Genomic DNA, 23,340 nt, shown 5'->3' on the forward strand with positions numbered 1-23,340 from the left:
ACTTGTAAAGTAACTAATAAAGACTTCAGTGAAGTTAGTTTTAAGTTGGATATTCGACAGACATTCGCAAGCCACGCCGACATTTCAAGTGCACCCTATTGCAGACTTTACAGTAAACACACGGAGAAGACGGCTACAGCGTGTACCGACTTCCTGTTTTCAAAATAAAAATATGGGATATTTAAAGTAGAGATAGTGTTTAAAGCTATTGAGAAACTATTGAGCTAAAATGCTAATATTTAAATATAGCCTAAAAATTTATAAAAATGATGAACACGTAAAATGCAAAAACAAGAGGTGTATCTCATGCAGCCAGTGTAGTTACATGATCCCACACTGATTTTAAGTCAATTGATCACATGACCTGGAAGCTAATGAGCTAAAATGCTAACACTTGCATATAAAAATTAATAAAAAAATATTTAGAGATTCAAAATGTAAAAACAAGAGGTGTATCTCATGCAGCCAGTGTAGTTACATGGTCCCACACTGATTTAAAGTCAAGTCAATTGATCACATGACCTGGAAGCTATTGAGCTAAAATGCTAATATTTACATATAAAAATTAATAAAAATTATGAACAGATGTAAAATGTAAAAACAACAGGTGTTTATTAACTCAAAATCAGTGTGGGATCATGTAACTACACTGGCTGCATGAGATACACCTCTTGTTTTTACATTTTACATCTCTAAATATTTTTAATGATTTTTTATGAATTTTTATACATTTTTATATGTGAATATTAGCATTTTAGCTCAATAGCTCCCAGGTCATGTGATCAATTAACTCAAAATCAGTGTGGGATCATGTAACTCATTTTACATTTTACATCTGTTCATAATTTTTATTAATTTTTAGGCTACATGTAAATATTAGCATTTTAGCTCAATAGCTTCTCAATAGCTTTAAACACAGTATCTCTGCTTTAAATATCCCACATTTTTATTTTGAAAACAGGAAGTCGGTACACGCTGTAGCCGTCTTCTCCTTGTGTTTACTGTAAAGTCTGCAATACGGGTGCACTTGAAATGTCGGCGTGGCTTGCGGATGTCTGTCGAATATCCAACTTAAAACTAACTTCACTGAAGTCTAACAGACACAGACCGACTCCTCTTGTACATACACGATCTTCGGACGCGTCCCTCCTTCCGGGGCGGAGCTTGTCGTGGCCCCGCCCCCTCTTACACATGTTTACTATCTGACGGCTGTGGGGGGACTCGCAGGGACTGAGCTGGTGGGAGGTTCGCGTTGACATTTTTTCTGCTGCTGTCATTAAAACTATTAAAGATAAAACCAGAAACAGTTGGGTGGAGTTTGAAGAGATAAACAGCCAGTGGAGAAAGAAGTTTACTCACAGTTTAGTGAAGTTATGAAGGATTATAAGAGGACTGGTTGTTTGCTAGCTCGTTAGCCTCGTGTTTGTATTGCAGCAGCAGCAACAACAACGACTGAGCAGTGATGTCCTTTATCTGCTGTGGTGAGTGTAAATGACATGTTTTCACAGTTAGAAACCACTTTACAAGTTCACTTTAACCATTGACACAAGTGGACTTAATGCTGATCTTAAAAGCTGCTTCAGGGCTAGAGGATTGTAAGTATTGGACATCAGTTTTCCTCTTAAAAGTCTTTTTATTGTCACATTTGTGTGTTCATGGTTTTTGTGAGAAAGCAGGAATGTGTTCAGTTCGCAGCTGTCAAGACACGTCCAGTCTGTGACATTGTGTGTACATTTGACAGTTTGTATGAGTCAACATGAAGCTAGAGTCAACACACTTTATCACACTTCTGCTCTTTAGTGGAGCTTTTCATTCAGAAATGTCAGTACCGACACTACAAATGGCCTCCAAAAGAAACTTTAAAAGTCATTTTAGTTAATGACATATGAAGTAAGAAACATCTAAAAACTAAATTTAGCAAGAAATACTCTGAAAAGTGATGCCTCATCCTTTTTTCTTCGCCAAAGTCAAAGTGGCTCCAGAGGACAAACGCCTCCTTGTCTCTGTATTCTCATGAGACTCAGTATTAACATAATGACTGTCCTCTGTATTTGATATGAACAATCCATATTTGTCTCACATCATTTTTATTTGTTTACTCGGTTGCCTTCAGGTGCTCGTTAATGCTGTTTGTGTGGATGTTTATGCCCCCTCCTCCTCCTCCTCCTCCTCCTCCTCCTCAGCCTTCACTCCTTCTGCGTTGACCTTTAGCCCAAATGAAGCAGCCACACTCGGCTGTCATGTCAGCTGTCACAGGCAGTCTGTTCACTGGACGCTGGCTGGGAAACGCAGCCTGCTGAGCTCAGCTGGGATATTAACCTGCATAACGCCACGATTAAATGATTTAAAGGACCTAAAAGTCAAGAAGAGTTTGTATGAAGGTGTAAATTTAAATGATCGCTCATTATATGATTTTAATTGATTTGACGTAATTAAAAACCAGCTCTGCTCTGTCAGGGTGGAGCTGTAGTGAAAATAAACCTTTTCTCTCCTGCCTTTTGAAGTTGAGGAGAACCCACCCGACTTATCTCAAATTACCCAGCATGCCTGTGTCCTGAGAGGGCTTTTTGACCTCTGATCAGCTCAGGAGAAATGTCTGCAGACTAGAATAGTACACAGACAGCAGGTCTACACAGCATAAAGGTTTCTCTATTTAAAAGTCTCTTCATTCTAGTCCAACTGATGGACCGTTGACAGATATCGATTTGACTGCCACTCAGTTTTTAAGATAAGCGTGAGATAATCCTTTATTGATGCCCAGAGGGGAAATGCATCATGTCCATCTTGTCTGGATTATAATGCTCACTGTGTTCTGTTGTTGCAGTCCCAGGAGGATGTCTGTGAATGCTCCCACTCGCAGGTTTGGGATTAATCCTATGGATATTGTTGCTGCTGTGGAGGATTAATACCAAGACAGTAGCGATGCCCGTGAAAGGAGAGGAATCTCCGTCTGGCTGTGATCCTCCTCCAGCCGAGGAGGAGGTTCCCTCTACGCAATCCTCTCATCCGGGCGAACATTCCTCGTCAGCAGCTCCTGCTGCCTCGAAACACGATGAGGATAACAGCCTGCAGGTCAGCGGCGCCTCAGTGGACGCTGAGGCCCTGCAGGCGTCCTCTGAGGTAAATTCTGAAAAGCCATCTTTGCCACCGACCACTCAGAAACCCTCCAGAACCAAAGTGCCAATGCTCAGCTCAGGGCCCGAGGCGAGAGAACGCCTCAAGTTCATTCTGGGAGCGTCGGAGGATAACTCTTCAGATGAGGAACCTCTGGTCAGCAAACCTCCAAGCGGAGCATCTCAACCACAGACCTCCACCAGCAGATCGTCTCACCAGCAGGCCTCCGCTGCAGCGCCACCGTCCAGCTCCTCAGGCATCAAGTAAGACCTCGCTTGTATCTCAGTTAATCTACGGTCGGGGCATGTTTCCCGTCACTCCAGCCTTTTCTGGAAGTTGTTACTCCGGCATGTGACATGGAAGCATCCCACACACGCCAAATATGACTCGAGATATAAACTTAGTTGCTTTGTGTGACCATGCTGGCGATAAATTGTCACGCTCCTACTTGCCCCTGTGTTTACAAGCGGCGTGTTATCACCTGACTGCATCGAGTCGACCTGAGTTATTGTGCATACCAAACACCCCGGCTCTATTATTGGAACAAGAGCCTGAACCAAATGACTTTGAGAACTGTGTGTTGAGAGTCTAGGTCACAACACAGCGAACAAAAAACACTCGCCATTTATATTTTTAACTCTTTTTATTGTTATTTTTAGCCCGCACAGTGAGAGTTATTTTCCTACCCGCCGATGGTATATGGTACGATCGTGGGTCAGAGGGGTTGTTCTGTGCAGCCGGCTGCATGTTCAACTTGTCATGCTTATCTGGATTGACCAAATGCATTAAGCTGTTTGTGCTACGTGTGGGAAGCATCATGAAGGGGGGGAAGGTAAGAGATTTTCCTCTCCTTAATCTTAAGCATCTTTCAAGAGGCACTTCTGAAAACTGTGCAGATATCTCTGGGATACTAGTTTCTGAAGGAGCCTGAAGACTTCGGTCCTGCCGTTGGCACAGTTTATTTGTGAGGAACTGCCTGTGATCTGTCACAAGGGATCCCTAGATTATTTTTCTGCAAGTGTGGGAGGGGGGAGAGGAGGAAGAGTCCTGAAAGGGAACATTTTGTTTTGGTCTTTTAGATTTTAAAATCTTAGCGTCGCTGCTCAGCCTCGTAGGATAATAATATAGGCTGCACAATGGAGGGAAACGGCTTGTTCCCATATCTCCGAAGGTAAGAGCCATTAAAAGTTGGATGCCGTTCTCTGTAATTTGATCCTGTTGCTGCAGTGTTTATTATGTGGACAGATATCACATGCAGGGATAATGGAAACAGGCATTATAATGAAAGTAAGATGAATACTGGACCGGTCGCAACTTGTACAGACATGGTTGTGAACAGGAAGGATCGCTCATGTGGCCATACTGTCGTTATGTAACTGAACAGAGCTTTTCTTGGCACGTTAGTTTGAGGAAATTAAAAAAAACACTGCGACAATGTTTACCCTCGAGGACGGGAAGTGTGTAAGACGGACCAGAATAACTTTATCCTCGCAGTAAAAAAAAAAGCTGACGAGGTTGTTTGCCTCTGAGTCCGTAACTCATGTTTATGAATAGATACTCATTGTTTGTTCAGTGACTGGATAAATCAAACCCTGCCCGGTTGCGCCTCGTGTCCTGGAAAAAGATCAAAAAGTGGATCAAGAGTGCATGACACGCAAGGTTATCAAAAAAAGTGGCTCAATGGTCGAGTGCAATCTGGATTTCTCGAGTTAAGTTTAAAGTTCATGTCTGTGGCTCTGACAGAGTTGCACTCCGGCTTCACAGTATATATCACAGGTGTTTCTCAGAGACATCTTAGCATGCGACATCATTTCTATATGAAGTGGGCTGTGGTGCAACGGGACTTTGGAATGAGCGCGGTGATATGAGCCGGCTGATAATAAGGGTACGTACAGATATCTAAAGTCGTTCCAGCTTTTATTCAAATGTCAGATGGTGAAACATGAAGCAGTCACGTTGTGTTCGTTTTGTTAATGTCAGCAATGTTTCCAAATGTTTCACACTCCACAGTTATTGTTGTAACACTGCTGGTATTCAGATTATAAAGGATTTCAAATAATAAGATTACCACGTCGGTGAAAGCTCAGTTGTACATTTATAACCTCCCTTTTTTGGTCTTACAAGAATCTGTAACAGAAAACCAGCTGAGATTATTCAGATTATTCACTCCTGTAGCATAAAAGTGGAGCTTGTCTTAAACCAAACTTTCATGTGATCAGATTATTATGTTGACTTTGGCGCGTTTGATCACTCATGGTCCTCATTATTTATCATTTAAGTAAGGAAAGAATATTTATCAATGACTACTGTGTATAATAATCTAATAGTACTGCATGTACGTAGTTATCTGTGTAAAATCACAGTTAACATCAAGGATGTGGGTGAATTCTGATTTGTCCCACGTGAATCAAAATAATGTCAAATTAAAGATTATAATGAGTTTGGACTTCACAGTGTTAATCACAGAAACTCTGACGTTTAAAAAGTGGTTGAAAGTAACTAAGTAGATTTTTTCAAGTCTTGTACTTCAGTAAAATTTTGAGGTACTTGCACAGCATTTCCATTTTTTGCTACTAATATTCTACTTGTTACTTCACTATGTTTAAATGAAGTTACTGTGCAGCGGAGTACTTCTACACTGTGGCAGACCTGAGCACTTCTTCCATCTCTGTATAACTTATAAAGTGTATGGATGAAGCTCCAGGTTTCACTCTGACTCGCCTCGCAGATGCATTTCGGATGTTTTTGAACTTACAGTGTGTTTTATCAGTAATTGGAGACGACCCTGTCGCCTGATTGGGCGAAGGTGCCGTATAGTCTGTGTGAATGCATCGTGCTGACAACACATTTACCTTTTACTATCTCTGCTCTGATGAACGTCCGATAGAGAGGAATGCAGAGAGTGATAGCTTCGGCCTTATTTACGTACTTTGTTGAGTTTGCAGTTTTCTGTGAACTGTTTTCTGTCGAGAACGACGGTTATGTGCAATTCTGAAGATAAGGTCAGACGCTAATGGGTTGGTCCATAGTCTTGGGAAAGAGACTGAACTTTGACTTGGGTTTTTGAGTTTCCGTGCTGCCGTCCCTACTGTATGAAGTTTTTACCACCATGCCTGTAGAGAAACACTGCAGCCTGCTGCTGGTTGTGATGTTTTGAGGGCTGAAACACAGCCTGCAGTGGATTATTGAATATATGTTGCAGCCTCACAGCTATACAGAACACACCCAGGTAATCGTGTTTTGCTGTGTTACTGAGGTAGGAAGGCTAACCATGAGCTTCCCACTGCAGGCCTAGCATGTCTGGTCTTCACTTGGTGAAAAAAGGACGTGAACACAGAAAGATGGATCTTCAGAGGGACTTCACGGTGGCCTCTCCTGCCGAGTTTGTCACGAGATTTGGTGGCAACCGTGTCATAGAAAAAGTAAGAATGAGAAATCTCTTCCTTTTGCTTCTTAATGACACTGCAGCATTTTTCAGTTACTGTCTTTCTAAAGGCTTTCTGCTTCTGTTACAGGTGCTGATAGCCAACAATGGTATAGCTGCAGTCAAATGTATGCGCTCTATCCGTCGCTGGTCCTACGAAATGTTTCGCAATGAAAGGACCATCCGCTTCGTGGTCATGGTAACTCCTGAGGACTTGAAAGCCAATGCAGGTTATTGTCAGCTTATTACTCCCCACACTGCAAACAAGGAAGTCTAAAATACACACTGTATTCGAGAGGAAAATGACTTAACACTAGTGAAATATCTGTCTGCAGCAGGATAATTTTACTTAACATGAAATCAAAGTTAAAATAAGTTGGTTCCAGTCTAGAAACAAGACGGCTAAAGAGTTAAAAGGTTTGAAATAAGTAGAAAATGCTGTTTTTTAGACTAGTAGAGTACAATTTATTTTTCAGTAATAGAGAATGGTATATGGTCTCGCTCTAATTTAGCTTGTCTTACCAGGAAATTACAACATTTTAAAGGGGCAGTATGTAAGAATTGGCCACCTCTTGAGTTTATACTCTGCATGTCACCAGAGTAGCAGCTAACTGCTGCTAACTGTAGCTTTTAAGCTCAGCTAACTGCACAACTAGCGGTCCAGACTGGGATCTTGTGGTGGTATTACGAGACAGGACAGGCCAGGGGCTAGCTGGTTAGCATGCTAACTTCAGTAGACTCTCTGCAACACAATACAATAATCTTTGACACACAACAAAACTGTAATTACTTCACAAGTACATTTTTGAATGTTTTTTGTTGCTCTTTTCTTTTATAGAATACATTAAAATGGCCGACCATTACGTTCCTGTACCCGGTGGGCCGAACAATAACAACTACGCCAACGTGGAGCTGATAGTAGACATTGCTAAAAGGATCCCAGTGCAGGTACTCTTCACCATTTATCTAAACACCAGTGCTCCGTCTGTTAATAAGAAAACTGTGATTAATGATTACACGTGTGTGTGTATCTTCATTAACAGGCTGTATGGGCTGGATGGGGTCATGCCTCAGAAAATCCCAAACTGCCCGACTTGTTGAACAAAGTGGGGATATCTTTCTTAGGTAAAAATCCAGATTGCAACCGCAGAATATTCACATTATCTTTATATATTTATGTGTCAGATCTCATTGACTGGCTGCTCTTCTCTCTCAGGGCCGTCGTGTAAGGCCATGTGGGCTCTCGGGGACAAGGTGGCTTCTTCCATTGTGGCTCAGAGTGCCGACATTCCCACGTTACCGTGGAGCGGATCAGGTGATGCTTTACATCCCGCACTGTCTCAGTCCACATTGTGTAAAGTGGCACAAACTGTACTCTGGATGCTGTGAATGAGTCAGTTTAAAGTCCATATCTGTGCATGAGGGGTGCACATTTAATCAGAACGTACACAAACAAAGGTCACATCATCATGATTTTAATAGTTTCTTCAGTGAACATTGTGATCCAACATTCGGATAACATTCCCATTAATTGTGAATGATATCGCATTCATGATATCTGTGCTGGTGCTGCAGGTCTGAGAGTGGACTGGGCAGAGGAGGACCAAAGGCAGGGCCGTGTAATCAGCGTTCCTCCGGAGGTCTACACAAAGGGCTGCGTTCAGGATGTCGATGATGGGCTGGCAGTAAGCATGTTTGATATCTACACAGTTACTTCTTTGTTCCTAAAATAATTCCCTGCAAGCGAGGATCTGTTGCTAACTTGTATTTTATGTGATGTTCCTTTGCAGGGTGCTGAGAGGATTGGTTATCCGGTTGTTATCAAGGCCTCTGAGGGTGGAGGTGGAAAGGGAATCCGTAAAGTAGAAAGTTCTGAAGATTTTACAAGTTTCTTTCGACAGGTTCGTGTTGACTTCTTTCTAATTTGGACTTTATGCAGTTGAATTTGATGTTATTCTCACAGCTTGGTTTGTATTGTTTGTTTGAGTGCAGGTTCAGGCCGAGGTACCCGGCTCGCCGATCTTCGTCATGCAGCTCGCTCAGCATGCGAGACACCTCGAGGTTCAGATTCTGGCTGACGAATATGGAAATGCCATCTCTCTGTTTGGACGAGACTGCTCCATCCAGAGGAGGCACCAGAAGATCATAGAGGAGGCTCCCGCCACCATAGCCGCTCCCTCAACATTTGAGCAGATGGAACAGGTCAGTCTACGCCGCTGCATGTATTTTATTTTCCCACCCTGATAAACTCTGGTTGAATCTTGACATTTGGTCTCCTCCTTTCTGGCCCAGTATGCTGTGCGACTGGCCAAGATGGTGGGCTACGTGAGCGCAGGTACTGTGGAGTATCTCTTCTCCGAAGACGGAAGTTTTAATTTCCTGGAGCTGAATCCTCGCCTGCAGGTGGAACATCCCTGCACAGAGATGATCGGAGATGTCAACCTACCTGCTGCCCAGCTTCAGGTAAACTTCTGTCACCAAGAACAATAATTATACCACAGAAAAAGTCAGTAATGCACCTGCAAATGAGCCTAAAGCCAGAGATTGAATCCTTCCACTAACTGTTCATCTCTGGCAGATTGCGATGGGCATTCCCCTTCATAGAATTAAGGACATCCGCCTGCTTTATGGAGAATCTCCATGGGGCGACACCATCATTAACTTTGAGACTCCAGAGTGCATGCCGAGCCCAAGAGGGCACGTCATAGCTGCTCGGATCACCAGCGAGAACCCTGATGAGGTAAAGCTCAGTTTCATCAACGCACACAGTTTTGTGACGTACCTATAATCTGCACCACTGACTCGTTCTCCTTCACTCAACAGGGGTTCAAGCCCAGTTCGGGCACCGTGCAGGAGCTGAACTTCCGCAGCAGTAAAAACGTCTGGGGTTATTTCAGCGTGGGGGCGACGGGTGGCCTGCATGAATTTGCTGACTCCCAGTTTGGACATTGTTTCTCCTGGGGCGAGAACCGTGAAGAGGCCATCTCGTGAGCCCCCTTGTTTTTTGTTAAAATGCTCTGACCTGCCAATAACTACATCTTAGAAGACACTTGTGTTTATCAGGTGTCATGTTGTCCCTGTGCTTCAGGAACATGGTGGTGGCTATGAAGGAGCTGTCCATCAGAGGCGACTTCAGGACCACAGTTGAGTACCTCATTAAGCTACTCGAGACAGAAAGCTTCAGGAACAATGACATCGACACCGGCTGGCTGGATCATCTCATCGCGGAGAAAGTGCAGGTAGGAGACCGAAGACCATGCTACATAAATCATTGCACAGGTACTTCGGTCACTGAATTTGTGTGTAGCTTCTTTGTTCATGACGTCATGTGCCCTTCCCTCCAGGCGGAGAGACCGGACACCATGCTGGGTATCGTTTGTGGGGCTTTGCATGTTGCTGATGCGAGTTTCAGAAAGAGCATGTCTGACTTCCTACATTCTCTGGAAAGGTCAGTAGACACAGTCCCTTCTTATTAATGTCACCAATAAATTGTCTGCTCTGCGACTTGACAGCATTATTGATTGGAAGACGACATTACGGCTCACCCTTTCTCGTGCTTCCATATTCAAAAGCTGCGACACGAGCACAGTTACTGACGCCTACGTCGTTACCAACAGCAATCCATGCAGATAGGTTGGTGATGTGTGGTCAATTTGCATATTACAGTGCAGACACTCTCTCTTTCAGGTCTGATTTGATAAACAAATCTGATTTGACTGCCGTCTGAACATAGGCTTATATTCCACTGAATATTACAACAGTCAGAGTTTCATACAGGTCGTGTATATGATAGAAATTGGACATGTATGCAGCCCATTCAGCATAGATACTACTGATATTATGACCCGATATACATCAGAGATATATTGGTATCTATGTATATGTTGCCCAATATGCAAAAATATGAAAGCTCTTTTTATTTTTAGAGGTTTTAGTGCAGAAAATGATGCCTGAGATAGTTCATAATTATTAAAATCAAGTGTATTGTTAAGCTGTAAAACATCCTGCCTCAGTAACTGTGTTTCATGATAACCTGTGAGGGATCATTGCAAAAAAACTGGTCGGGCTTTAATTCAGAAAATGCATTTCAGTGGGGGGTTTTTACCACAGTTTGTTAAAATGAAAAATGTGCCTGTCAGTTGTTAACGGTCGGCTCTGTGCTCTGCCGAGGTGACAGTTTGTAAGGCCGGGGTAGAGCCACAAAACAGAGGCCCACATTTCTTACCACTTACTAACAGCTTAGTAGGAATATTGTCTTTTTTTTAAATAAAAGCAACAAGTGGAATATGTTGTACATGTAACCATAATGTAGTCACTGACAAATAAAACCATCTGCTGCATCTCTAGAGGCCAAGTACTTCCTGCAGCCAGCCTCCTCAACTCTGTCAACGTGGACCTGATTTATGAAGGAGTCAAGTACTGCCTCAAGGTATCTGCTTCATTCCCTTCACAAGTTCAGTGTTCGACTCAACCTATTACCTTTTCTAATCAATAAATAATCACTGCTGCTGCCTGCAGGTGGCTCGCCAATCCCCAACGACTTATGTCATCATGATGAACGGCTCGAACATCGAGATAGACGTCCACAGGCTGAACGACGGCGGCCTCCTGCTGTCCTATGATGGCAGCAGCCACACCACCTACATGAAGGAGGAAATAGACAGGCGAGAGCTCTGTAATCTGCACATCTGGATTCATCTGGTTTGTTTGTGTTTACTAATTCTTTCTGAATTGCTTCATCCCCACAGCTACCGCATCACTGTTGGCAACAAGACTTGTGTATTTGAGAAGGAGACGGATCCCACGGTGCTGAGATCGCCCTCTGCTGGCAAACTGCTGCAGTACATAATCGAGGACGGAGATCACGTTTGTGCAGGAGAGACGTATGCAGAGATCGAGGTGAATGTTCTGAAACGGATCTCTGAATGCATTCATTTCCTTCCTGTGTTTTTTATTAACTGGCTGTTTGTGCTGCGGTCTCAGGTGATGAAGATGGTGATGACGTTGACTGTGCAGCAGAACGGTTGTATCCACTTTGTCAAGAGACCTGGAGCCGTTCTGGAGCCTGGTATTGTCGTGGCACGTATAGACCTGGATGATCACAGCAGTGTACATCGTGTAAGTCATTATCTACTCTGCCAATGCAAAGTAAGGGAAGGTTTTGTAGACCACAAAACATTTCTGGAGCTTCACAGCAAAACAGTTTTGCAGAACTCTCCTAAACAACTGAAGTAGATGGGGACTTGTTTTATAATACAGAAAAACAAGACTTTCTTGTCTTTCTTCTGTCATAGGTGGAGCTGAACACAGCCACACTTCCATCCCAGCAACCTCTGCCCATTGTTGGAGAAAAACTTCACCAGGTGTTTCACAGCGTGCTGGAAAACTTGGGTAAAGTCATGGATGGCTACTGCCTTGAAGAGCCCTACTTCAGCAGCAAGGTACATAGCAGGCTTTCTGCCACTCCAGATTCTTAAATGATATCATCACTTTCATTAATTATACGTGCATGTTCATCTCTGCAGCTGAAACAGTGGGTGGCTACCCTGATGAAGACGTTACGGGACCCTTCTCTGCCGCTGTTGGAGCTCCAGGAGATCATGACGAGCGTGGCGGGTCGGATTCCACCTGGTGTCGAGAAGGATATTCGAAAAGTCATGGCCCAGTACGCGAGCAACATCACCTCTGTCCTCTGCCAGTTCCCTAGCCAAAGGGTGAGAGATGCACGGTGACATACTGCTTTGAATACAGATATTTATTGTGTTCAGTGTAATACGATTTTCTTTATTCCAGATTGCAAATGTTCTAGACAGCCACGCAGCCACCCTGCAGAGGAAGGCTGACAGAGAGGTGTTCTTCATGAACACTCAGAGTATTGTTCAGCTGGTACAGAGGTGAGGTTCCTGTCTGGGTCAGCAGTAATGCAAAACATACAGAACAATATCGGTATTGCATTGATTGACACGGGTTGGAACATGTCTTGTCCAGGTACCGCAGTGGAATCCGTGGTTACATGAAGTCTGTCGTCCTCGATCTGCTGAAACGATACCTGGAGGTGGAGATGCAGTTTCAACAAGGTGACATTGATCCACTAGACTGAATGAAAACTCTCGATCATCTGTAATCTGAGCTGTGAGGTGTTTTGTCATAGCTATGTTTCTCAAGGGTTGAGCTGTGCCTTAAAACCTGTCTTCTTCTTCTCTGGTGTGGTTGTCAGAGAAAAAGTTATCATGCAGGAAAGACTTGCAAAAAAGGATTCTGACCCGCTGCAGCACTTGCCTTATTTTTCCAGGTTGAACTTTCCTCTGTGCAGAAAGTGCACAGCAATGCATCTTTCATTAAGATAAGACAGATGTACTTCACTGTGCACTTTTTGCACTGAGGAAAGTCCGACATGGACTGAACTGTTTGCACTTTTGTACTCTGCACTCTGTTATTAATGTATAAACTAGAAATATTTAAAATCCAGACTCCAATCCAGGTCTCTCTCTTTCTCAGTGTGTGATTCCTTCCTTGTTGTACTATTGTTTGTCACAACCAACATCACTTCACTCTTGTTCTCACAAACAGCTCACTATGACAAGTGTGTTATCAACCTGAGAGAAAAGCACAAACCTGACATGAGTCCTGTGCTGGAGTATATCTTCTCTCATGCCCAGGTCTCCAAAAAGAACGTCCTCGTCACAATGCTCATAGTAAGACGTTTAATCAACCTGAACACTGTCATGGATGAACAAAACAATCCTCCCAACACTTGAGTTTAGTGAAAGACACTTTGTACCCTGTGTAGGATCAGCTGTGTGGAAGAGATCCCACGCTAGCAGATGAGCTGATGGTCATTCTGAACGAGCTCACGCAGCTCAGCAAGATGGAGAACTCGAAGGTGGCCTTGAGAGCCAGACAGGTAACATCACATTCTGCCCGCCTCTCAATCAATACTCTCAATATAATGTCTTATTATTTCTGCTTAATATTATATGTTTAAACGTGTCCTAGGTCTTGATCGCCTCCCATTTACCATCGTACGAACTGAGGCACAACCAGGTGGAGTCCATCTTCCTGTCAGCCATCGACATGTACGGCCACCAGTTTTGTCCAGAAAACTTGAAGGTCAGCCTCGTGTGGAGAAATCTTCTTGTGATCAGCGGCTGAAAAAACAAATGAATAATACGTGTTTTTGTGTTTCGTTTCTCGGCACAGAAACTCATTCTCTCTGAAACGTCCATTTTCGATGTGTTGCCCAATTTCTTCTATCACTCCAATCAAGTCGTCTGCATGGCTGCCTTGGAGGTATGGATTCAGACTAAAGGCACACTGTGCAGGATTCGTCAGTTTCTGTTTCGTAAACACACCAGTTGGTTCAACGTTTGAGACAGAGGGCAGCCCTGGTCGAGGGTGCACGCTTCATCCTGTCAGCTGTTTGACTCCACCCTTCCTGTGTGTGTGTAGCTTCAGCTGATGACTGAGAGGGATTGTTTTTGAATGAGTCTGTATATAATCTTTTATAGTATCCCTTTACGTAGTTTCTTTGTATGCATTTTTATTACTTAATCAGTGATAATGACTCGTTCCGTCACGACCTACAGGTGTACGTGCGCAGAGCTTACATCGCCTACGAGCTAAATAGCATCCAGCATCACCAGCTGCAGGATGGGACGTGCGCTGTAGACTTCCAGTTCATGCTGCCGTCGTCACATCCCAACAGGTAACGTGTTTTTTCCTACTAAACTGTGCTGCAAAGACTCTCAGGCCACTGATGAAGTACATCTATTTATTGAGCTGCTGGTGAATCAATACCACTTCCAAAACATGACATTGGCTTGATAGATCAATAAAGATAAGTCGTCAAAACCTTCACCCAGTGTTGCAGGTGGCGAGCGGGCCTATAAACTGCTGCTGTGACTTGCTTGAGGCTAACTCTGAATGCAGAATGATTTTACCGACTAGACATTAATGTGAATTTTGCTCAGCTTCTTTTAAAAGTGCTTCGTTCTAATCGTGATGCCTCGAAGTAGAGGTAAGTTCTGATCATCCACCGCTGATATTCACCTGTCAATCATCTTATTTCAGAGGGAGCAGCCCTACTCTGAACAGGTAGAGTAAAGCTCCTCCCCCAACCAGCCAAACCACCTGATCTTGTGTATGTCTCACATCAATGCATGTCGACCAGCATCGTGTTTTCCTCTGTCCTGTGAAACCAGAAACATGCTTAAGGACTCCTCTAACAAGTCCTTCTTAATTCACTTCTTAGCCGAGCTTTTCCATACGTTCTTTTGTCTTTGCTTCTCTCAACCTGTAAAGCAATGCCTAGCTTTTTTAAGAGGTTCATCTTTAATTTCATTCGTGTTCCTCTTAAAAACTTTATGCCTGCAATTCTATTGACTGCTAGCGAATGGGGAGCCTGTATTCTCCAGCATCAGACTTTAATTCACGATTTGCAACTCTCAATCAGACAACAACAATTGGTAATTAAGTTACTGGAAATGTGCCTATCAGCTGTATGTAATTATAATTGGATGTTAGGGTGGTCGTACTGTACTCGTACTCGTGCTGTTCAGTGTTTTCTCTGTGATCATTCTGTGGTCCTGTCTTTGCTGTCATGGTCTGTGTGTCTGTCCCACTTTCAGGCTTCCTGTGCCAGTCGGTGGATCAGGCCAGTGTAAAATGAGGCGTCAGAGCAGTGAGCTCTTCCTGGACGGATCCTTGTCTCCTCCCTGTCAGCGCATGGGCGCCATGGTGGCTTTTCACTGTGTTGACGACTTCAAAAGGTCACTTTGAACTTGCTGATAATTGACTTTCCTCTGGTTTTCATTTTGATAAAGATATACGAACAAAGTTGTTGATATTTTTTCTTTTTTCTTTTGCAGGAATTTCGATGAAGTTCTCTCCAGCTTCGCAGACCCGCTCTTGGAGACGGCTCCGTATTCAGAGTCCTCCAGTCTCTACGAGGAGGAGAACTTCAGGGTGAGCGCTGTTGAACATGAAAAAGGCTGTTGTTATTCGTTTCCTTGCAGCTGCTGATTTCTCTTCCATCTCCTACAGAATAAGAGGGAGAACCCAATCCACATCATTAACGTGTCCATAAAGACAGCGGACACAGAAGACGACGATGCCTTGGTCACAGCTTTCACTGCCTTTGCCCAGTCGAAGGTCAGCTTCCAGACCTTGTTCCTAACACGAGACTCTTGTGATTTTTGTGAATGTGAGATATTGTCTCTGTTTTCATGATGGAACTGAGTATTGTTTGTTTTTTGTTTTCCAGAAAGCTGTCCTCTTTGAGTATGGAATCAGGAGAATCACATTTTTGATTGCACAGAAGGTAAATCAACAACAAAGTGTATTATTTTGAAATTATTTTGTATAAGTGGTGAATTTATAACTCCTGTTTGCTTCTCTTGAACAGAGAGAATTTCCCAAGTTCTTCACTTTCAGAGCTCGAGACGGGGTAAGTTTTACTGGACTGTGTAATCATATTGCTATTTAGTTAATGTGCTGCTCCGGGGTGGAGAAGATGACCCGATCTGTCCCTCTCCTCAGTTCCAAGAGGACCGTATTTATCGTAATCTGGAGCCGGCTTTAGCGTTTCAGCTGGAGCTTAACCGCATGAGGAACTTCGAGCTGACAGCCGTCCCCTGTGCCAACCACAAAATGCAACTCTACCTCGGTGCTGCTCGCGTGCAGGAGGGGGCTGAAGTCACAGACTACCGCTTCTTCATACGAGCCATCATCCGCCACTCAGATCTCATTACAAAGGTAAGCGGAGCAACAGTAGAGTACACCTTATTGATTCTTTAGAAATGTAGACATCATTGGTAATTATGTTTTTAGATCAACTGTTTACCCAAGCGTTGATTCCCTGATTAGGTGATTAAATCCCTTTTTCTACACAAACAGGAAGCCTCCTTTGAATACCTTCAAAACGAGGGAGAACGTCTTCTGTTGGAGGCCATGGATGAGTTGGAGGTGGCCTTCAGTAACACCAGCGTCCGCACGGACTGCAACCACATCTTCCTCAACTTTGTCCCCACTGTCATTATGGACCCGTCTAAAGTCAGTGTCCAGGACATTATTTCTGTGGTCCATAATGAACTGAATATATATATACTTATTTCTCAGTGGTCTTTTTAACATCTACGTCTTCTTCTTCAGATAGAGGAGTCTGTTCGCTCCATGGTGATGCGATACGGCAGCCGTCTTTGGAAGCTGAGGGTCCTGCAGGCCGAGCTGAAGATCAACATCCGTCTCACGCCAAATGGGAACGCCATTCCTGTCCGCTTGTTTCTCACTAATGAGTCTGGCTATTACTTGGACATCAGCCTGTACAAGGAGGTCACTGACCCAAGTTCTGGACAGGTGGGGACTGTGCACTGAGGTCGCCTCATTTATGCATTTTGTTAAATTAAAGGTGAACCAAAAGATGCTGTGTGCTTATCATTCCTCCCTTTTCAGATCATGTTCCTGTCATATGGAGATAAGCAGGGTCCTTTGCATGGCATGCTGATCAACACTCCGTATGTGACCAAAGACCTGCTGCAGGCCAAGCGTTTTCAGGCTCAAACTCTGGGGACTACGTACATCTATGACTTTCCTGAGATGTTCAGACAGGTACTGATAACTCACTCAGATAAGTTTATTTTGGAGATGCACCGATTTCAATTTTTTTGCAGTTATAACCCTCGACCACGTTGTTTTACTTTCCCTAAAGAGAAACGGTGCAACCGATCCTCCTCCAGTCGATTGGTGCATCTCTAGTTTTCTTCTTTTTAATGGTTCCTAAGATGTCTGACTCTGATAATGAAAATCTTCCTGTAGGCTCTGTTTAAACTGTGGGGTCCAGGAGATAAACACCCTAAAGACGTGCTGATGTGCACCGAGCTGGTTCTGGACCCTCAAGGTCGACTCGTGCAGATGAACCGGCTGCCTGGTGACAATGATGTAAGGGACTTTTTAGAGCATTTAAGTCACTCCATGCTTTCTCACTGTGATGATACTGATAACCACTCTTCACCAGGTGGGAATGGTTGCCTTCAAGATGAAGATGAAGACTCCAGAGTACCCAGAGGGCCGAGATATCATCGTCATCTGTAATGACATCACTCACATGATCGGCTCTTTTGGTCCTCAAGAGGACGAGCTGTTCCTCAAGGCGTCTGAGTTGGCTCGCGCTGAGGGCATCCCCCGCATTTACATCGCAGCCAACAGTGGAGCGCGCATCGGCCTCGCCGAAGAGATCAAACACATGTTCCAGGTGGCCTGGATCGACCCCTCTGACCCCTACAAGGTGAAATTTGCTTCTCCTAATGTCTGCATCATACACGAGTGGAGGAAATGAACACGGGGAAGCGATATAAATGTGCGGTTTGATATTTAATGTTATAAGTTATTTCTCTTTGTCCGTAGGGTTTCAAGTACCTTTACCTGACACCGCAGGACTACACACGTATCAGCTCCACCAGCGCTGTTCACTGTCACCATGTAGAGGAAGGTGGAGAGTCCAGGTATAATCAGTCATCGGTCATCAATTGTGTTTGTGGGGTAAAAAAGGTTAGATATAGATTAGATGGGTATGGATTTATTGGTCTTCATCGCTGCGTCCTTCTGTTTCAGGTACATCATCACCGACATCATTGGGAAGGACGATGGTATCGGGGTTGAGAACCTGCGAGGTTCGGGCATGATTGCTGGAGAATCCTCTCAGGCCTACGAGGAGATTATTACCATCAGTATGGTGAGAGCGTGGTTCTGATTTCTCTGAGTAGGAGGAGCCCACATGAACCTCCTGGACATTTTTCCTCATTCACTCTTTATGCTCCTGCAGGTGACATGTCGCGCTATTGGAATCGGAGCCTACCTGGTCCGTTTGGGTCAGAGGGTGATCCAGGTGGAGAACTCGCACATTATCCTGACTGGAGCCGGCGCTCTGAACAAGGTTTGTTGATTCAGTGATGCATTAAAGTCATTTAAATAAACACATTTTTTTATTAGATATGGTTGTAAATTCCTGTTTGCTAGAAACAGAGAGTTCCCACGCATTCTGGAAAACCGGAAAACAGTTGACCAGATTTCCAGTCATAGAAAATGAGAGAAAAAGCAGAATGTCCTGGAAAATCTTGTGTTGTCCTGAAACATTATTTAAGCTCCCCAAACAATACAATACAGTATTATATTAGCAGTATACTGTATAGTATTACAAAAATGTGGAGTACTCTTAAAAGGAAACCAGTTAGTTGTTTGTTTTAAGAGACTTGTCATATTTTTTCTGCAGGTCTCTCTTAGAAATAAGCCATAGACACCGAGTATGCACCAAGTGGTGAAGAAATTTACTGCAGCCTTCCTGCCTTATTTCTAACAACAGTGTTGCTTTTAGCTGTAACATTTGACTTTCAGTCAAGTGCATTGAGGTCTTTGTTTCTGTGAAGGTTTTGGGCAGAGAGGTCTACACCTCCAACAACCAGCTGGGAGGGATCCAGATCATGCACAATAATGGAGTCACACACACCACTGTGCCGGACGACTTTGAGGGCGTCTTCACCATCCTCAAGTGGCTCTCCTATATGCCAAAGGTTTGGCTGAATGTGTGACAGTTTGAGTAGTTTGAAGTGAACAACACATCAGATCACTAACTACAGTTCATCTTCTCCTCCTCCTCACAGAACAAACAGTCCCCTGTGCCTGTTGTATCAACTATAGATCCAGTGGACAGAGAGATCGATTATACTCCAACAAAAGCACCATATGACCCACGCTGGATGCTGGCGGGTAGACCTCACCCCAGTGAGTGCCAAGAAGAGGGTTAAACTCTGAAAGTGCCTTATTTCAGTATCCAGCTTGGTTAATTTTCTTTTTTTCTGCGTTTATGTGCGTAGCTGTGAGAGGTGCCTGGCAGAGTGGATTCTTCGACCAGGGCTCTTTCATGGAGATCATGGAGTCATGGGCTCGGACAGTGGTAACGGGAAGAGCACGGTAAATCTGTTCACACTTGATTTACATGTTCAGAAAATGTGTGTGTGAAGTGATTTTATTTAATAATTCAATTGTATGAAAACAGGTTGGGAGGAATTCCCCTCGGCGTCATCGCTGTTGAAACACGCACAGTTGAGCTGACGGTCCCAGCCGATCCAGCAAACCTGGATTCAGAATCTAAAGTGAGTAAATCTGACCACATGTTTATGATTTAAACAGATGATATCGTAGTTTTTCACCTCTTCTCATGACTTTGTGTGTTGACGTCAGGTTCTGCAGCAGGCTGGCCAGGTGTGGTTTCCAGATTCAGCCTTTAAAACCGCTCAGGCGATCTGTGACTTCAACCGTGAACGTCTGCCTCTCATGGTGTTTGCCAACTGGAGGGGCTTCTCTGGTGGAATGAAGGGTATAGGATGAATACTGAACTTTGCAGAGAGACTGCGTTAAAAATCAAAAATCATGTTTCTAACCATTTAACCGTTTCACTCCCAGATATGTACGACCAGGTGTTGAAGTTTGGGGCCTACATCGTGGACGCCCTGCGCGGTTTCCACCAGCCGGTGCTGGTGTACATCCCACCACACGCTGAGCTGAGAGGAGGCTCGTGGGTGGTGATCGACCCCACCATCAACCCGTTGTGTATGGAGCTCTATGCGGACAAGGAGAGCAGGTACATGATGATTGCTTCATGTGCGGATATACCCTAAGCAACAGGCGTGTGTGAGAATAACATGTTTCTGCCTTTTGTCACCTCCCTGTTGTTGTTGTTGTTGTTGTTGTGTCTGTGTTCAGAGGTGGTGTGCTGGAGGCTGAGGGCACAGTGGAGATCAAATTCAGGAGGAAGGACCTGCTGAAGACCATGAGGCGACTGGATTCAGTCTATGCTGGTCTGGTTGAGCAGCTTGGTAAAGACCATTTCTTCTTTAACACACGAAACCACTTCCATTTATTTATTTCTTAATGCAGTACTCCTGGATGTTCACACCTTTACTGGCAAGTCTTCTGTTGTCATCAGCTTCCCCAGAACTGTCTGAGAAACAGAGCAGAGAGCTGGAGTCAAAGCTTAAAGCGAGGGAAGAGTTCCTGTTGCCCATCTACCACCAGGTGGCAGTGCAGTTTGTAGAGCTCCATGACACCCCGGGCAGGATGCAGGAGAAGGGTGTCATCACTGTGAGTTAGCGCTTCATAAACAATCACAAACAAACTGTAGAGACTGTATTTAAAATGTGATTGTTTTAAATTAAATGTGGCACTCTCGACAGGATATTTTGGATTGGAAGAACGTGCGGACCTTCTTCTACTGGCGTCTGCGTCGCCTGCTGCTGGAGCAGGTAGTGAAGTGTGAGATTCTGCAGGCTAACAAGGACCTCAGTGACGGACACATGCAGTCCATGCTGCGGCGCTGGTTTGTTGAAACAGAGGGAACGGTCAAGGTATGTCACGACAGTCAGGGACTAATGTCACTGCTAATGCATTATTACAAGTGATGTCTGTGAAGTGATGCACCTGACGTGTCCAACTTTGCCAATATAAGATAATGTTTATTTGTTGCTTGTCTAATAAATCCAGTGTTCTGATTGTTTTTTATGAGCATTTTCAACTTTTTTAGATATTTAAAGATGCTTGTCTTCTTCTTCTTCTTCAGGCTTATCTGTGGGATAATAACCAGGCAGTAGTGGAGTGGCTCGAGAAGCATTTGTCTGAGGAGGACGGCGCTCGATCAGCCATCCGAGAGAACATCAAATACTTGAAAAGAGAAAACACTTTGAAACACATCCGAAGGTAAATGTAGGCTTACTTGTGTCACATCTTAACAAATAATTCATGGATTTTAGCTGAGGACAAGCAACTGAAACATCAGCAGAGCTATGTTATAGACATAAACCCGAGTATTAGCCAAAGGACATATAACATTTAGCCCCATCTTGAAGCATTTAGAGCAAATAATTCAACGAGGTTCTCAAGTTTATTCTTTGCTGTTGAGTCCATTCTGTAACTATAACTGCATTTTCCCATTTAACCCATTGAGACCTTGGCCAGACATTAAACTGCATTCTCAAACTTAAAGCATTGTTTGAAAACACCTCCTAAAGCCTGAAGTTTTCTTATCACTGCTCCCTAAAACTTTTATTTCTCAGCTTCTGGAGCAGATAGAAACTTGAAAGCCATTTAAGAGCCTAAACTTTTGGCTTTAATTGGAAATTATTGCATTTGCTCTCGTGTCCGTTAACAAATCACAATTAATTTCATCATCCAAAACATGCTCACGTTGCATCAGGCTCTAAAGGGAGAAACACACAAATGTTGCATCTGGTCTTTAATGTGTTAAAACAAGTCATTCCTGTATGTTTAATAGCTGAGCTTGTATAATAATTATCCTCTTGTGTAATAATAATATAATAATTAATAATTATCCTCTTGTGTTCTAGCCTGGTGCAGGCCAACCCTGACCTAGCCATGGACTGCATCATCCACATGAGCCAGAATATTACTCCGTCCCAGAGGGCCAAACTCTCGCATCTGCTCGCGACTATGGACGACACCAGCACAAGTTAAGCTGAAGGGGTTTATATAATTATAATAAACAAAAAACCTCTGCTCTTGTTGATTGTACAAAAGACCTAAGTACTAAAGAAACAAAATGGTATGATTATTTTTTATATAATTAATGTTGGGACAATTCTTTGTATTAAAGCACACAGAGTGAGTCGTCCTCAGTTATCACCACTACAGGGCTCCGCCTGTTGCACTCACCGGCATCAAATGCCGCGATAATCCGTCCCACTGTCGACTCACAGGCAGAGTTTGTCTTTAGCTGCTTAGTTTGGGAACTTTCCGGTTCACAAACAATGACGGTGCACATTTCACTTGACTCTATTTATGTACATAAAGGTGTATCAGTGTTAAATTAGCCTTCGACAGGCTCTGTGCAGTCTACTGAGGACAGAGATGTGCGAGGTCCGTGAAGTCAAAGGCTTCACATTCAGGTGCTGGTTGTCATTTTCAGTTGAGTGTATTAAGTAAAGAATGTGTGTTTGAATTGAGTTGTATCTTTGACTGTAGCTCAGACGACTGATCAATTCTTTGATCAGTTTTCAAGTAAAACAAAAAACATAATGACATTTCGAAGCCAAAAAAATTGTGAAATCAGTCGATTATTTTTCATTTCTGCATCGATGAATATCATGAAATGTTTACCAGTATTGTAACGCAGAAATGCACATCAGCAGATTTAGCTTTTTTTCTAATATGAGTGCAGTTTTGTCATTTCACTGTCGACACTGGACTCAGTCGTCCATCGTTTCATCCTCGCTCTGTTCATGTTGTGCTGTTTTGTGAGCAAAGACAATGTTGTGAATGATAGGAGAGACTGTGACACTGTATGAGATACTTCTGAATTTTTTTCTTTTCATGTTTGTTGGTATGTCTTCAATATAATGCAGTAATTCTTGAACTCAGGTTGGACATTAATTGCCAAAGTGGACCCCAAAGTGATTGCCTAATTTGCCTTAACACCAGACACGAAATATCATTTGAATGTATAAAAAACTTCTTTGTCTGTCTTCCACCTAAGGACTGCCTGTTAATAAATGTCATTGAGATATTTTTTTTGGCAAAAGAAACTTCTTTTATTTACCCTTTTGATTTTTATTATGATCAAGTTAATGAACATAATATACATCTGACGTTGAGACACGTTAATCACAGTGTGTAGAAGAATAATGTGTAAAATCTGGAAGTGTTGGCACACGTCGGCATTTTGGGATGAAGTGGGTAAATACAGTCGAGAGAAAGCTTTTCTGTGGCGAACATTCAAATATATACAGCAAAGGATAGAT

The 23,340-nt window shown here is 43.4% G+C and overlaps 1 protein-coding gene across 2 annotated transcripts; it reads left to right on the forward strand.

Moving 5' to 3' along the window:
• The first annotated feature begins 1,202 nt into the window (after positions 1 to 1,202).
• acacb (acetyl-CoA carboxylase beta) lies at positions 1,203 to 23,105 on the forward strand. 2 transcript variants are annotated; one of them, XM_084358972.1, is made up of 54 exons: positions 1,203 to 1,481; positions 2,825 to 3,377; positions 6,404 to 6,536; positions 6,630 to 6,768; positions 7,377 to 7,486; positions 7,582 to 7,663; positions 7,755 to 7,853; positions 8,114 to 8,223; positions 8,329 to 8,439; positions 8,531 to 8,740; positions 8,831 to 9,001; positions 9,117 to 9,278; positions 9,362 to 9,525; positions 9,627 to 9,777; positions 9,883 to 9,986; positions 10,886 to 10,967; positions 11,057 to 11,202; positions 11,287 to 11,437; positions 11,522 to 11,656; positions 11,833 to 11,979; positions 12,064 to 12,252; positions 12,332 to 12,432; positions 12,527 to 12,615; positions 13,109 to 13,233; positions 13,329 to 13,442; positions 13,535 to 13,648; positions 13,739 to 13,828; positions 14,125 to 14,243; positions 14,609 to 14,632; positions 15,166 to 15,306; positions 15,406 to 15,502; positions 15,581 to 15,688; positions 15,801 to 15,857; positions 15,942 to 15,983; positions 16,076 to 16,291; positions 16,433 to 16,588; positions 16,688 to 16,891; positions 16,988 to 17,143; positions 17,351 to 17,473; positions 17,550 to 17,819; positions 17,939 to 18,036; positions 18,146 to 18,266; positions 18,357 to 18,467; positions 18,958 to 19,101; positions 19,192 to 19,312; positions 19,405 to 19,501; positions 19,587 to 19,683; positions 19,772 to 19,907; positions 19,994 to 20,171; positions 20,294 to 20,406; positions 20,517 to 20,671; positions 20,764 to 20,934; positions 21,147 to 21,283; positions 21,931 to 23,105. In XM_084358972.1, the coding sequence occupies exons 2-54, from the start codon at positions 2,845 to 2,847 to the stop codon at positions 22,055 to 22,057; spliced, it is 7,281 nt and encodes a 2,426-aa protein (XP_084215098.1). In that variant the 5' UTR covers positions 1,203 to 1,481; positions 2,825 to 2,844; the 3' UTR covers positions 22,058 to 23,105. The 2 variants fall into 2 exon arrangements, with proteins under 2 accessions (XP_084215098.1, XP_084215099.1); XM_084358973.1 differs by lacking the exon at positions 14,609 to 14,632.
• The last annotated feature ends 235 nt before the right edge of the window (positions 23,106 to 23,340 follow it).

Source organism: Pagrus pagrus, assembly GCF_965226575.1.
Source record: "Pagrus pagrus genome assembly, chromosome: 8".
NCBI classification, from domain to species: domain Eukaryota; kingdom Metazoa; phylum Chordata; class Actinopteri; order Spariformes; family Sparidae; genus Pagrus; species Pagrus pagrus.